A 17,456-nucleotide genomic window follows, 5' to 3' on the forward strand; every position below is an offset into this window, starting at 1 on the left:
TACGCTATATATAGACCTGCACAGTTACATAATATTTAGTGTTTAAGGTCTATATTATAAAAGTGAAAATATTTACCTTTTCTGGAAAATATAATATACTATTATATAGTCAATACGAATATTTCGGTCGTGTATAGAAAATTCTAAATAATTATTTTTTAAATTTATATTTTGTATTTATGTAGATAATCCCGCATTGAAAAACAGATATATATTTTTTTAAATTTTTATTAGAGAATAATATACAATCTATACACAAATGCATAATATAAGAATATGTGCTATAATAAGTTTGAACATGAATAGGGCGAGGGAAGAAACCATCCAGTGATCGCACTTCCTGAAAAATAGATATAAAAAAATAAAACAACATACATCATTGTAAAATCAATACATTCGTTGTTTCACTCAGAATCTAAAATATAAATATATATTTTCTAAAAAGAAACATATATTTAATCTGTCTAATAAATGTTTCATAACCGTAATATATATATTATAATATATAATAGTATACTATTTCTCCATTGATATAATATATTATATTCACAAGAACGCCAAGAACTCTATAATGAATGTCCAATACCGTAAATGGGTACTTGTATATAATATACATTTATATTTTATACCTATGTAAAAATACTTGAAACGTTAAACTAACTATGTATTTGGTTGATAAGGAGTGCGATTACGTAAATTATGGCATTAAACCAGCTCTTGCGTTTTGCTATATGAATGTATACAGTCGAGGGTTTATTAATTTATTGTTCTCGATGCAAATGTGCACGTGCTGTTGCGTTTTGAACTTTAAGAACCTCGAGAACTCAGCCAAAGGCCATCTGCACGCACAAGACCCACGACTGAAATGTTCGTTAATTAGTCGTGTGCAACAATATAACTACATAGGGACACGGTGTGTGTGATATAAGATTGCACGTTTTATTTTTAATATAATGTCGGAGCGCTATAAGAGGCAGGCGAACCCTTGTAATTTATGATGGCGAAAAAATAAGTTAACGGTTCGGATAACTGTATGTTATGTATAATGTTCACATGTAGTAATCAAAAACCCTCAAAGGAATAAAGTACTTTCTCCGAATAATAGACCCGCACGCGTACCTATACATTTTTATAAGCTATGTGAGTTATTGTAGGTTGGTAATAGGTGGGTACTGCTAAATATAATTAAATCTTAAACATGTTATTATTACTATTTATTTGTATGCGCGTTTATTAATTTTATGTACCTACAACTTGAAATACATTCTTGGGTGCAATGAATGCAGTCACGAAGTGAGGGTGTAAGAAACAGCTGACTTATGACTTATGACATTTAAATTAAATGAATACGTGTGAATTTTATTCTCTTTAACCTCTGACTTCGCGTGAAATATTAGGAAAAATGCTGAAATTCACTTATTATATTTGGTACCATTAGGACATACTTAAAGAGGTGGTATAATATTGGTATATGTGTGTGCCGTCGTCGAGTCTCCCCCCAAAAAAATGTTGTATATTAAGAAAAAATAGGCTTTTTCGAAAAATGTACCAATTGATTACCGAAATATACACATACTGACATACCTATAGGTATCGTTGTTTGGTTGATGCGTGAGTGTTACCATTAAATAATTCTTTGACCAATATATGTTATCTCTTTTTACTTCGCTTAAAAATAATAGAGTAGTTGTCAGGGCTGCATAATATTATAAAGTACATGTATTATATTGTAGTTTAGTTTGGAACATAATGGTGAAATAATTCGTTAATAATGTACTCGTATTTCTTTACATTTTAATTAATTTAAGGAAATTAATACTACATTTTTAATTTTTATAAAATTCTATGATACAGCTTAAATTTAATACATTTGGTTATTATTTACTGTACAGTAATATGTACCTAATTACTGTTAGATATGAATAACATTTGTTAACAATAAATAAATTATACTCTTTAATACAATACATATTTACCTATTTATTTTTTTTTCTATTACTACATTACATAATATTTTATTGTAATTTAATTCATATCATTTTAGGTATATTCCAAAACTCAATTTTTAACATGTAAGATAAAATCTCTTGTAAAGTTTTTTTTGAAATTTTAACTGGTACTTACTCGTTTGCAAAATGGTTTTTTTTTTCACAGTTTCGTACACGTATTAGGCATATCTTAATTTTCTTTTGTACTATTTAATTAATAATCTTTTCCCGTTGTACGTTTATTGCAAACCACTTTAACATGACTTTACTAGGATTATCATTAATTAGGTACACGAGAATTAAAACATCTGATTATTAAGTGATGTTATTTTTCTTAAACAAATTTACCAATACAATATTCAAACACGAATACATGACTCTTTTAGACTATAACTTAACATGGCTGGAATCTACCAACGTTTCCATAGTAATAGTATACATATAAATATTCAAAAATAAATAAAATTGTTCTCGATACATCTATAAACCTATTTAGTTAGCGGATTTGGCTAGGTATTTAAAAAAAAATAATTTATATTTTTATTACAGATTAGATTATAGAGTAAATCATGTAGGTAGTTCAATATAACGACATAATATTTGAGTAATTTTTTTTTTTTGTAATACATTAATACATTAATTGGTGCCTATTCTTAAATAATACTATCCCATAATATGCATTGTGTGCGTGTTAACCTTTTTAAGTTCACATATATATTATACCCTTTTATTAGACAGTATTTTGCGATACCTATTGCTACTTTACTTTTCTGGCACTCTTTCATTGTCCAATTTTTGCTTTTTGTAATAATTTACTCTCCTATTATTGTGTACAAAGAATGCATAACGACACCGTTGACCCAAATCATTGAATATTTTGTTTAGAACTATACGTGTTAAAAAAAAACACATTATAAAATACCGGTTTTGTTTCGCCCACCACTACACTATGGACTTGACCTCCACATGCCGACAAACGCATAACGCCATAACACATGACCTGTGTAAAGGGGAATTTGTGGAGTATACCATAATTATACTAAACATATAAATGTAATACATGGAAACGATAAAAGTGATTTCCTTTATATATACGTATAAGATCCTGCAGGGGCTCAAGAGGCGAGAAATTTCAAAAAGTATTTACTTATGGTTATGAACAAAGTTTATTCATATAGTCTCTAATCTGTAGCTAATACTTTTCTGAACTAATCTCTATATACGATTTAAAAGTAAGATTACACTTAAGCGTTTTATTATATATATAGTTTTGCTGTTTAAGACAGGTTGCTTGACTATTAAAATTAGACGAAATTATAACCCTTGCGACGCATCGTGTGTATACCTATCATATTATGTAAATATGTAATGCCTAAAACTATAGAGAGTAAAGACTAATTAAACTATAGCAAGTTTTGGCCACATTAGTGGGGAAGGAGTAGCGTTGTAAAATATTATTATTTCATATTTTTGTAAGCTTGGCGATTAATATACAAAGTGCAAACTATTAGGCATTTATGAAATTATACAAAAAAATATTTATTATGAGTACTTACCTACCTTAATGTAATAGTTACTTTAAAAGCGGCCTGTTGAGAGAAGAATATATTGCCCCCTGTGATTTTGGAAAGCGTTCATAACATGCTCATGTTACAATATGTAATATTTCTAAAGTTTTGATAAGATCGTTCTCTGAAATTAAGGAATCGGCTTTTGAGTATTTATCAAAAAACTGAAATGTATTTGATAATGCGATAAAATTACAGTTATAGCTAGGTTATCATAACCTAGCCGTCAGGTAGAAGTTAAATTATAATTTAATTTTAAATGTATGTTTTAATATATATGCACCGGGCAGTGTTTGTCCTGTGAGCATACTTTGTGTTTTTATTGTATGTTCTGTAGAATAATAATATTTTGTAAACAAAAATGTTTGAAATAAATGCTATCAAGCATTATACAATACGATTTGATTTTTATTAATATAGAATTCTGATAATTTACATTTAGGTATTTTACTTTTTTTTCTTTTTTTATTATTAAAAAAGAAGGTTTATTTACAGTAATACAATAAGCTAATTAGATAAAATAAAAACAAAAAATATAAAACATTTATTACTTATCGGCTATTACTCCAATGTACTTTTATGGATTTCGTTCATATTTTACAAAACAGTGTGTACTGTGTCTAATCGCTTACCAGTTTTTGGATACCTCAGGGTACTACCACGTTTTTAATATTGTGTAAGTGCCTACAATATGTATGCACCTGGTTTACCCGGAATCGCACTGCGGAATGCGTGCAAATCTGACGAACCAGATAGAAGCTCTTCTTCGTAAAAAACGGCATGTAATAAGCCGTGGGAGGAATCGCTTATAGCTAGTATATAACAATAGATTCCGGTAGGCGCGGACTTGGCGTTGCTGTTGGAATGTAATTCGCATTATACGTTTTAACAATAAACCCATACCATACCTAAACGGCGTACAACAATAACAATATATTATGTTATAATATACGGCGTGGTCAAATTATATATGTACGGGGGTTTAGTTTTTTCGGAACGAATAGTTTCTTTGTTACTAACAAATGTTTACAATTTTAAATATTTAAGGGGTGCTGACTGCTCAGTAGTCATATAGAATATCAAATCGAAAATGTGCTTACACGGGTGCTTAGCACCCTGAATTCTAGAGCGCCACGCGAACCCCATAGATAATAATGCACGTCATAATATCTTATGAATAATTGGTTTTCATATTGTGTTTTCAGTTTATATCAGAAAATGTTTATAAAATATATAATCAATACACAGGATAATTCTCTTAACCGTGCGAGTGCAATTCTAATACTGCATGTATATATTGCCCTGATTCGTGCATCCTTATAATGTTTGTTGATGATTGATGAATCGTATAGAAAATATATCTTGCATGTTAATGAACTGAATTTTTTTAATTAATAAGCAATTTGAGTATAATATATAAGACGAGCCTGCAGTGCTTTACACATTTTTCTTAGTATTTGTCGACGGTTTATGTACATATGTATGTGCATCGCATATTATTATATACCACACTATATAATATATAATGTACAACTTTTTCGTGCTCGCATTACACCTGCCTCTCTTCGTTTTGACTAATATTACTGCAGTGTGGAACACTCCAGGCTCGTACCTATATAGCCAAGATTTTCTTATGGGGTGTTTTATTTTTAAATATCACTTGGGTGGTTCGCTCTGCACACTCCGTTGTAATAATATTAATCTTCATGATAATAATATTATAGTTAATAACATGAAGTGAAACCACATAATATGGCACGACATTTTTGAAACATCTAAAGTGCTGTAGGTATATATTATTATATGAAACATATTTTTTTGTATAAACACGTGCATTTGTAACACCTATAGAACACCCCCAGGCTACGCCATCGGATCACTCGCCTTGTATGATAAATCCCTAAAATAACAGTCGTATACTTTTGTGTGTTCTGCAGGATGCTAGCAATCCTCGACAGCTGACCGAGGTCGCGGTCACGACGACGGGATTCGTGCAGTGTCCACCGCGGTACGGAAGACACGTCGCCGCTGCACGGTCGAGCGCAGAGGAGCAGCGGCTGCAATAACGGCCGTCCGCCGCGGTACGGACGTGCGGCGGACATGCACACGGCGCGCGCCGCCAGCGTAACGCCATGCCGGAGCTGTCGCCGGGTGCGTTGTCGTTTTTCGCCACATCCACCGCTGCCCCCGACGACCACCGCCACCGTTATCGCTGTCCTCCCGACGACGACGACAACAACCACTTTGCAGCGTCGTCCGCTACGACCGTCGCCTTCCCGGCCGCCGGCACCTCGGCAACACCATCTGAAGCAGCCGACCGTCCGGCGTTTTCCGTCTGCCGCCGCCGTCGCTTAAACTACGCATCATCGGCCGCCGCCGCCGCCGCCGACCGCCGAAATGACAGTGCTGAAGAACCGACGGATGATGGCAGGCCGTCCGTTTTCCGTGAAACGCTGCGTGGCGGCGCTCATGGTGCTCGGCTTCCTGTCCATATTCTATTACACGCACTACCTGAGTTCACCGATCGCCAGGTATGAAACACGTATATTATCGTTATTATATTATGACTTATAAGTATACGGTTGTGATCTCTTGTTTGTGAATTTCACCGCGGCAAAAACGAATTCGCAAACATTTTACAGAGATAATGCTTACTGTTGTCGAGTGACCCCTAGTTTTAAATTTTTTACAAGCGTATGACAACTATAATACCAATGTAATATATTTCGATAGTCTTTTCTACAATTGACATAATAATATAAGACATACTATATTTAGTATTTTTTTAAATTTCAGATGGATAACCATATTATAATAACCATTAGCACCGTATTAATGTCCGCATTATCAATTTCAGGAATAGGTTAATGATTTAAAGAATTTACCGGTTTAGTGAATTTTACTAATAAATTTATCGAAAAATGTTTACCTGTAAATTCCACATCTTGAAGTAGGTATATGTAATTATAGTTGAATATATTATAGGGCTTTGGCTTTGTCGCATTTGCGTGTAAAAACTAAAAACACGCTTGTTATTTTTTTTAGGTTTATATTGTACGTTAATTATTATCCGGAAAGCCATAAATTCGTTTCTTGGCTACGAATGAAGTATCAAAAGCTTTTGGTGTGCGTTTTAGGACATTTAGAGATATTTTTAAAATTATTATTCTGAACCCTAAAGCCATAATATTTCCTGCGGATTGAATGATATTTTTTTATCGCAAATCGTATGTTACAAATACAGTTTTAACATGATTAATAAATTAGATCATAATAAAGAGGCGAAGAGTAGAGAATATTAATATTTAAATGTATAGGTATTTAAATTTGAAATAAACCTACTACCGCCACTATATAGTTTCCCATTCGAAAACACGCAAATCTGATAGTAATTATATTTTTGTGGTTTTTAAGCGCATATTTTTGTTTTTATAAGTAAATACTTGCATGCCTGCATCATGCGTATTGTTAGTACATTTTTAGTGCATTAAAGTCCGATCACAAAATATTATGGGTGAAGACTGTAGAACTACTGCATCGACTGTACACTGCAGTACAGACATCATATTAAGGATTCAAATTTTAAATTTTCCACGTGACGCCAAACAACCATAATATTATGCTGTTTAATATAGTTACTATATTAGTCAGTACCTACAGTTGAATACGATTTTGGGGCGATTCATTTTTACCACCTAAAATTAAGTGAGTGAAGGTGTGGAAATGATAATTTAGTGGGATTTGAACCACCTTTTTAAAACATACTATGAAATAAGTGCACTGCTGCAGAATACTACCTATATGATATTATTATATAGATTTTATCAGATAGGAGACGTTGTTGAAAATTTGAGGTATATTGTCTGCCGTAACTTTTAAGTTGGTATAATATTATGCTAGTTACATGAATATATTTATGAGTGATTCCAAAAATGTAACCATACCAAATCCGCCATCTTAACCCAATAAAAAAGTACAAAGTGCAGGAAAACGCTTGTTCCTAACGGGTATTGTGACTATAGCGTGATTAAGTAATATTTTCGGTCCTAGCTCCGCGTGAATTTAAACCTTTGAGGAGGGGTGGCCAAAAAAAAATAGTTTTATTATTATATATTTTATTTTTTTTGCATAAATATATATTTATTCTATAAGCGTTTATTGACAACAAAAGCAATGCTTATAAGGGGTCGCGAATAACAAGAATTAAATATTTGGAAGGGTGCAGGAACTAAAATAATAAACATGAATAAGGTTGAGAAACACAACGCGTGCGGTACACGTTGCAGCTCTCTCTCGCGTCTTCTCGTAATAATAGTAATAATACAATAGACGCCAATGTAATGCGTATAACAGACGATTTTTTTTTAATGCATATCCTTTTTAACCACTACCACCCGGACACAGCGCGTGTGTGGCCGTAAAAGATTTCCAAGTTATTGTGTAGGAACCTTACCCGATATTTTATTGCGTTATGTATACTAGGTATATATAATATAATATGTAATATGTATATTATATTTAATATTATTATTTTTATCACGTGGCCGGACCTTAGTAATATTGTCAATAATTTCGGGTCTCGCGGTTACGTTTTCAAAATTTTTATTTTTGTTAATATACTCAAATTTCCCCTTATAATATTACACTATTGTCATGGTTTTTTACATACCAAGGAAACCTAAATCTCAAGCAGGTATACTTAGAAATAATAATACAATTTCAACTACAAATGTCATTGAATGAATTGATATCGGCACATATAGTGTAATAGATTGGGTACATATTATACTAATATAGTTAATAAAGGATTAATTATTATTGAATGATTCCTTTATTATTAATAGGGTTCGAATTTATATGCCCAAAAAACCTATTAAATATTCCCTAAAAATATGCTGATATGTTTTAAAAATTACTTAAATATGCCCTAAAACAGTTGTTATATGCATTTATATATAAAAAAAAAAATGTTAAAAAAATGTTTGTTCAAAAAGTGGTCAAATAAATTGTATAAAATACTAAATATTTAAAAGTACGAGTTTACTCGTAAGTCACATAATTTACAAAAAAGAATCTGGTTATCGGTAGAAAAAACACCCTCGTTTTCGGAAACGAATATTTTTAAACGTGCAGAATTAGATACTGGAACTTTAGGTATATTGATAAAATTTATAAAATTAATAGAAAATATAAACAAGACGCGTTGGTCGACAAACTCGTTATACACGGATCGCGGTACTAATATGACAAAAACATTTTAAACTTTTAGTTCAATAAAATACGATTTATCTAATGGATTTTATGTTCCACTCACACCATAATGATATCGTGCTAGGTACCTAACGATGAGCGGCGATAGATTATATTTAGACATATAATGACAAATTACGATAAACACGATGTGTATAGTTTGTAAGTGGACGCAGGTTTTTAATCGCCACAAACAATTAAGCAGCCATATTTAGCAATACATATCGTAAGACAGATAAGATAAAAATTGCTCTCGTCCGCTGTATCACGCGTGCTTAACTTGTGAACATTTACGGCGATTGAAAACCGCGTCCATGCGCAAACTATCCTCCAAATGTGTAATACTAAATATATTATTTTTGATAAAAAAAAATGAAAACATAAATTTTACAATTCAACTTAAAAATATGCACTAAAAATCCAAAATGCTAAAATAATCATTACTTTTAAAAAATCTTCAAAATATGCAAAAATATGCAAAATAAAACTGGCATATTTTTAATCCCCAGTATGTGAAACAGATTTTATCTTACTAAGCTATCTTATGGACTCACCGAAAAAATATGCGAAATTCTACAACATCCTAACCCTAATTATTAATATCTATGTGCAAAAACCGCGCATGCATATTCGTATAATTAGTTATTGCTATTAGCAGTATTCTGTCAATTGAGCGAGTTCATAAAATATCTATTGATGATAACAATTGTTGTTTTGTTTATTAATTTCAAGACTAAAATCATTAAGAGGATGTCAGCGCACTGCTTGTTTTCTCTCTCTGGCCCGCGCACAACATAATATATAGACACAACGAATTCACGCAAAATCATTTTTAGATTCTGAGCGAAGCGATGAGAATGTATTGATTTTACAATGATGTGTGTTTTTTTTCTATTTTTTTTTGTGTCTGTCATTATTTTTTAGGACGGTTAAAGTGCTTGGATTTTCTTCAACCGTAACTTTTCTGATAGGAAAGTGAATCTAGTTGGTACTTTGGGGGGTCATAAGTAAAAATTACTCAGTAATTATCAAACGCGACGTGAAAAACAAAAGAAAAATTAAGGAAAAACGGGAAATTTTACGCAAAATCTGTTTTCGAGAAAATCGATTTTGGTTTTTGGTGCAACTCTAAAACAAATAACCGTAGGTACATGAAATTTTGACTGAATGTTCATATTAGCATTTTCTGTACATCATAACATTTTCCAAATATTTTGACTTATTTTGAGCTGTTTACGGACATTTTCAGTTTCCATTTTTTTTAGTTTTTTTTCTATAAATATCAATAAAATTTTATTTGTTGGGTAAAAAAGCGTGAAAATTGAATATAAGGCTTTTGTATATCGTTCTAATAGCAGTTGAAAAATATTAAAAATACATAGGCACAATTTATTTTTTCATAAGCATTCAAAGTTCAAATTTTGACAAAATGTACCAAATTTATAATTTAATAATTATTTTTTAGTTAAAAATTTATAAAATGTTCAACTTTTATAGTTTAGGATTGAAAATTGAAATCAAGGCTCCACGTAAATAGGTTATATATAAATTACTTTATTTACAATAATATCATCAAATATACTTGGTAATATCATAGGCCGTTTTCGCTCAGAATTATTTTTCTTATACAATGATATTATATCATTGAATTCAAATTTAACACCATCCATTACAGTGACCCACTTGTAACCTACTGTACAGCAGAGCGACATCCACTTACCCAATTTTTTTTATTTTTTTGACTAATTTTAGGTTAAAATCACCCATTAAAAAAATTATAAAGCATAATATTTTTGAGGGTAAGGCATATCAATTTGTTAAAAAATTGTCCTAAAAATATTTATATCCATCTAAATGATGTGTCAAACCTTAAAAAATATTATTAGGAATAGGTAATTTTAGTATTTTACTCATAGATTTACCAAAAGTCATAAAAACGATTTTACATGAATTAGTTTTATCTCAGTAGCGCGTGGGTAGTGCGTCTCAGAGAAAACAAATATTGCGCTGACATCCTCTTAAATATTCCGGCATAAATAAATATGAAGTGAAGAAAAATTGATTCTCCGTTTTTATTACTTGTTAACGACATTATATTGTCGATAATTTGATAGTTATAAACTTCTAAATATCCATCAATAAAACATAATACGTTTCATCTTTCATTCATAGGTCATTGACGTTTATATATATTGATATTATTTATTTTCTTACTAAAATAATGCTTATTGCTATTGTAAGCAAAAAATAATAAATATAAAAAAAAATTGATATTAGTAGGTTTTTTTTAAAAGACATCGTATATAATCATTCATGAACAAATATTTTAACTGTAATGAATAAAACTATGTATAATATATTTAAAAATATTATGTAAGCACGTTATATAAAAAACTACATTGGTACAGCGTGAAAAAATTAAAAAAAATCTTCGCAGTCGGTAGGATTCGAACCTACGCTCCCAGAGGGAATCTGATTTCTAGTCAGACGCCTTAACCGCTCGGCCACGACTGCCCGATGAAAAAACTACGCAAAATCGTATGCATTTAACGATACAGCATACATAATTCCAGAGAGAATTTCATAAGAACTATTCACTGAACATAATATTTTTTGTTTTAGACAATGACAGATAAAACTAAAATCGTATAATAAAATAATTCAATTTTAAAAAAAAAAATGTAGTTTATATTGTTTAACAATAATATTCTAATTAGGTATGTTGTGTTATTACTCATATATTATATATGATATTTTCGTGATAAATCACATCGTATATTTGTATTCTGTAGCTACCGAATACTGATTAATATAAGTTATAACATAATATAATATATCTATATGATAATATATAAACAAGAAAGTAATAACCCCCGTATAATAACAAATGGGCAACATGCATCCTAAAGATTCGTTATAGAATGTTAATTATATTCATGGGACCAATTAATATTTGTAAAAAATACTCAATACCTATTCTGTTAGTCTTACTGTTGTACCTTGTACGTATATAGCCGTTCGTAAACATTACTGTACAGTGTACGATATACTGTAAAATATAGATACCATACCTAAAATTAATATTAATAAAACACTGCTTGATACCAACGAAAACTAAAGGTAGTTTTTGATTTGTATTTTATAATATACGCTCGTCGTGTATGATGTATGTATCCATATTATATAGGTATGTGTGTACTTGCAATCAGGACCTCAGTATAGGCAAAGTAGACGTCACGTGCCTTGGCTAAACTTTTGATAAGGTTATTATTTTAGTCACCAAATGTAAGTTTTCTGCAGGGACAGAATAAATAATAAAAACTTATTTTTTCAGTCGAAATTTGATCACGTTAAAACGTATTTATACGTCATAATTTATAATATCAAGGTATAAAAAAAATAGGAAAACATCGGTGATAATATGTTATATACTTATATGTGAATTACATTATTTTTTGTTTCATACATATTTTTATGTATTTTTTTTTTATCATAGGTAAGTCATTATATAGTTACAGATGCCGATGTTCATTTTTTAACTATACCTATGCAATATTTTGCTTGATTTTTTTATTTGAATTTTTCCTATAATATACAATTATACATTTCAAATAATGTGTCTTACTGTATTACTGTTTCAAAAAATGTACAAATTGTTTACCTAGTAATTTTGTCATTATAGGCACATTGTATAGGTACAATCTTGTATGGTCATTACAATGTCTGTTCATTATAGTTTTTTCTTTTCTTTTAAACTTGTAAGTTTTTGTTATTTGATGAAAGTGCTTTTGATTTCTCTTATTTTGTTTTGAACATCACTGTACATATGATTTGTCGTTTAACTTTAATTTTTTTTTAATTTTTTGTCCATGCGTAGATTTTAATATTTATAAAAATTGTTATTCTATTGATTTTTTGGATTCATGATCTAGTTTTTATTTTATTTTGTGTTGTTGTGACCGGACATTCAAATAAATTTTGTATTTTATTTCCATATATTGTATTTCGAATGTTTTTTCATAAATACGACTTGCAACGTATGTTATGTTTTCGCCTTTCGGTTAGGTTAAGTGTACTCAGTGGGGTCTTAAATTGTTTATTTGTGTTTAATGTTTGTAGAATTAATTCATTTTCAAATAAAAGGGCTAAGAAAAATAAATGCGCCTTATTCGGCTTAGCCTTGTCCCTTACACTTATACATTATATTATATAATACTTACCTTTCTTTCTTACTCGCACTGTTAGTAAAATATCAACCAATCGTCAGATAATAATAATTGAATACCTTACCAGTTTACTACATTATACACGATACAGGCCGACTGACGACTGACGAGTAAGTGTTCGTTTGGAAATTATATAGTTATATGGTACTTAAAGCAAAATGTAGCAAATTATAGTATCACTGTTTTAAGTATACTACTCACGAGCTATTCGGTCATAGTGACTGTGCTATCGTGACAGACATATTGTTGTAGTGATCTAAAAGAATATTTAACTGCGTTATACTAACCCGACCAAAATAATTCCTATGAGGCCGTCAAGGATATAAATTAAAATATATTACTGTTGTGAGGGAGCGTACGAATTTACGTATAGTATATTAAAATAAATACGCTATAGGTAATAAAAAAAAAAGTACTTCATACCTATACCATAGCTGTTCATGGGCGTTAGTTAGTTTTATTTGTTTTTCGTTCAAAATAACTTTTCGTAAAACAAATATTTCCTAAAAAAAAAAATCGTGCAACTCATTCATTTTAAATAATTTTCGTTATGTACATGTACAATAAAAATGTGCATAATAAAATAATCTTTTTAGGTGATAAACAACGTATAAAATATAAATAGCCGGGTGTAATAAAGTTTTAGGAGTAAATAATTAGGCCTGTTAGTGTTAAACATGAAAGTTATTCTGGTATATTTTGAATTTGAAATAAGCTACCATTTTTACTTTTTTTAACTCCAGTATAAATAAACAAAGGCGGGTGGTGAATTAATAGAATTCTTTTTGTATTTCTTATCGGAACAGCTTCAATATATTTTGTATGCCATATTATTTTTGAATGGAACATATTTAAAATAACTACTTACCTATATTCTTATATTTTAATTTGATAAATACTCTCTAATTATCTTATAGCAATAGTAAATTAGAATAAAATGTTTAAACTTTGCGAAATAGTATAATTAAATTTGCTTTGTACTTGTACAAAGGTGACAAAATGCCTTCGTGTAGCTTAAGCTCAAGTGTACTTTATAAATAAATTAACTTCAGTGACTATAATTACCTATATAATATTGGTTACTTATACTGTTATACTTAAATTAAATAATTATATAAGAATAATTCTTATAATATTATATCTAATTAACCGTTTAAAAGATACTCTTCGTGGTATAAATAAATGTAGTACAAAATCGATTATAATTATTTCGTTATTTGTATTGGCATAAATGTTTTAAATTATATTTTTATTTAAAAGTAGTTACTTATATACATTTTATGTATTCATCGTGACCTATAGGTAGCTTCTTCCAATAAATGTGATAATTTATTTTGCTCGTCTGTGTTAAATTGATTCAAGTACCTACATTATAAATCTGTTTAATATATTATGATATATTTGGTATATTTTATATATACATATGTAAATTTGGTTTATTTTTACTACTACGTTGATACATTTGTAAATACTTCAAATGTTTCTGATATGCACTCTTAGCTGTACATATTATACTTGTTAGTTGATGATATTCATGCTGCTTGCAGTCCTGTACCGCTGAACGAGCATGATGCCTGGTGAAGATATTTCAATGAACAGTTATATTATAGTTCCTAAACAGAACATACAAATATTCTGAAATGTATCAAGTTTTTATGATCAATTTATTTTAAAAAATAATACAATTGTATGGAGGATCAGACTGGAAGGAGAGAGCTGCCGATAGAAATGACTGAAAGGTGGAGCGTGTTTCCTAGTGGGCCGAAAGAAGAAGACAATTTTATTACAAAAACTTTCGAGGATAAATCCTTATTATATTTGATCGATTATCCGATTTCGTTAAAATTTGAACTTCAGTCGCTCATAAAAAATACACAAATTTTTTTTTATATTCCAGTAAACAATAAGACATGAGATATATCGTGTACTTATTGAATTTTCAAACCTTTGGTATAAAAATTTAAAAAAATAAATTTTTAACTACAAATAATTTCTAAAATGTACGAACTTGAAAAAGTACCGTGTTTTACTGCCCCAGAAGGTTATGTCAGACTCAAGATTACAAAAATAAAACACACATTATTATAAAACCAACACATTCGTCGTCCCGCTCAGAATCTAAAATAATAATTATTTTGATTTTATCATAATATGATTATAAAATATATTATATAGTTGCGAGTTCGTGTGACCTAGTAGTTATTTTTATTGTAGGTACTCAGACACGTCCAATTAGCTGGAGTCTCAGACTTTTATTTTTATTTGTGTACGTTACACTTACGTTTATTGGTTATCGTTACGATAATACTGAGTTATATATAATAAGAAGGTATACTTATAAATTATAATTAGTATAAAGTGGGGGTTCAATGCTTTTAGGCACTATAATATTCTATCAATAGTAGGTAGATTTTTATTTCTTTTAAATTGAGTTTTTTTCGGTGCAGCATATAACAATATTATTCAAAATATTACAACAGCATAATTTCACGGTGCACTGAGTCAATAAGTTGTTTTATTCAAAAGTTACCGAATTCAAAAAAAAATGTTATTCAGAACAATCTATATCTGAATATTTTATTATAGGTAATTTAATTCATACATCCGTGATCCGTGATAAGTATTGTGCAGTTGAGTTTCATTGCCGTATTATGTCGAATTCTATTTAACACGAACATATTATAATATAATATTAAAGTGATTATTGTTTTTCTATTTGAAGGTTTCGTGGTCCAATATAATATACCTATATAATAGGTACCTACCTACTTATTATGAAGCGCATTTTTTCTCTTTTTCCGAATTAAACGTTTTGCGCGTTAGTCGTTATTAGTACATATTATGTAATACCTACAAACGAATTTTTACCCACTTTTATGAGCACGTATATTATTGCTTTATAGGGTTCCTCGTAGGTTTCCAGGAAAAGTTATTTCAAATTACGTGTCAGACGGCACATATAATATTTATGTATATCCAGTGCACAATCATACGTTAAGTTTATTTCTAAAATTGCTATGATCACGGAGTTTGCGTAGGTATATTATCATTATCGCACACTTCACTCGAGTTTTGATCTAAAATTAATATATAGAAACCCAATTTTATATAATATACGGACATACGGTACCAAATATCATCAGTGTCCAATTCTTATACCTAACATGTATAAATAATTCATGACTTTCATTTTGCTGCTTTCGTTACATCCATATTATGGACAATGGTCAAGATTTTCGGGTATGTTTCATTTGGTCAAATTTCTATAGATTATACATGTTCCGACCCGGCTGATTTAATCATGTCTGAGTGATGTGAATTAAAAATAATAATAATAATAATTAAAAATACGTTTGGACAAATTTAAATACACACAAATAACAAATATACTATTCGTGATATACTACTATAATACTAGTAGTATATATACAGGACGTATCTATATTTATAAAATATTACATATTTCAATGTGATTTTGGAGTGCAATTATTATTTAATAATCCAGATACATATTATATACAATATACATGCATAATTTATAAATTTGATTTTAATTAAATTTTAATTTTTAATTGATTTTAACCCTGCTGATGTTTTGTTACATACATTTATTGTTTATTTCTATCATATAAAGTATATTTTACAAATTATGGGATTGGAAATCACGCGCCTGAAAGATCCAAGACTTTCGGTTCGACGGGTTGGATTTTGTTTACAATTTTGGGAATGTGTCGATTTACACAGCGTTTGGGTTGGGGTACGTTATCTTACGTCAGGCAACTTAAACAAGTCTGTTCGTAAGTACCGTCCGGGAAGTGTGGCTGTAACAGGCGCGTTAGAGAGGATTATATTGAGGTAGCCCTGAAAAGGGCTATTTTCCTAATATTATTAGTATTATTGTAAAAAATCATACAATATTTGTTATGTAATAGAAAAAATAAATAAATATATATATATATATATATATATATATATAATATAGGTACACTGAACTGTATAATATGGAACGCGAATTGGGTATAAAAACCGTACCACCCTACTATTATAGTAGTAGGCTATCATTTTGAGTCTTCTAACGGAATAAACGATAGAACTTATCTGCGCGTTATGCGATAATTTTTGTTATCATAAAAATTGAAGATACCACCCTAGGTTAAAAGATAATAACCTAAAACTTATCTTAGATCATATACAATGGATAGAGCTACTACCTAAATATTTGAAGCCAACATAACCAAGGGTAATTGGGGAAAATGCGCATGCGCCCAATTTATATCACGAATTCGAGCGCATGATTAGTACAATTATTATCGCGTGCAGTTAATATTATCACTAGTTAATTAGTGATATATATGACAAATATGTGACGAGGACTGACATGCATGTGCAATAGAAATCAGTCCCCTTGCGACTCGTCAATTGAT

At 29.9% G+C, this 17,456-nt stretch overlaps 1 protein-coding gene and 1 non-coding gene across 3 annotated transcripts in view; one reads left to right on the forward strand and one right to left on the reverse strand.

Annotated features, from left to right (window-relative positions):
* Positions 1–17,456, forward strand: part of LOC132938261 (bifunctional heparan sulfate N-deacetylase/N-sulfotransferase) — a 64,553-nt gene that overhangs the window by 16,713 nt on the left and 30,384 nt on the right. For both annotated transcript variants that reach the window (XM_061004993.1, XM_061004994.1), the window contains exon 2: positions 5,494–6,087. In XM_061004993.1, the coding sequence (XP_060860976.1) occupies positions 5,954–6,087 (134 nt within the window). In that variant the 5' untranslated portion in view covers positions 5,494–5,953. The remainder of the gene's footprint in view (positions 1–5,493; positions 6,088–17,456) is intronic.
* Trnas-aga (transfer RNA serine (anticodon AGA)) lies at positions 11,239–11,320 on the reverse strand. Its single transcript has one exon. It is a non-coding gene; the product is annotated as a tRNA-Ser (tRNA).

This window comes from Metopolophium dirhodum, chromosome 2 (genome assembly GCF_019925205.1).
Source record: "Metopolophium dirhodum isolate CAU chromosome 2, ASM1992520v1, whole genome shotgun sequence".
In the NCBI taxonomy this organism is placed as follows: domain Eukaryota; kingdom Metazoa; phylum Arthropoda; class Insecta; order Hemiptera; family Aphididae; genus Metopolophium; species Metopolophium dirhodum.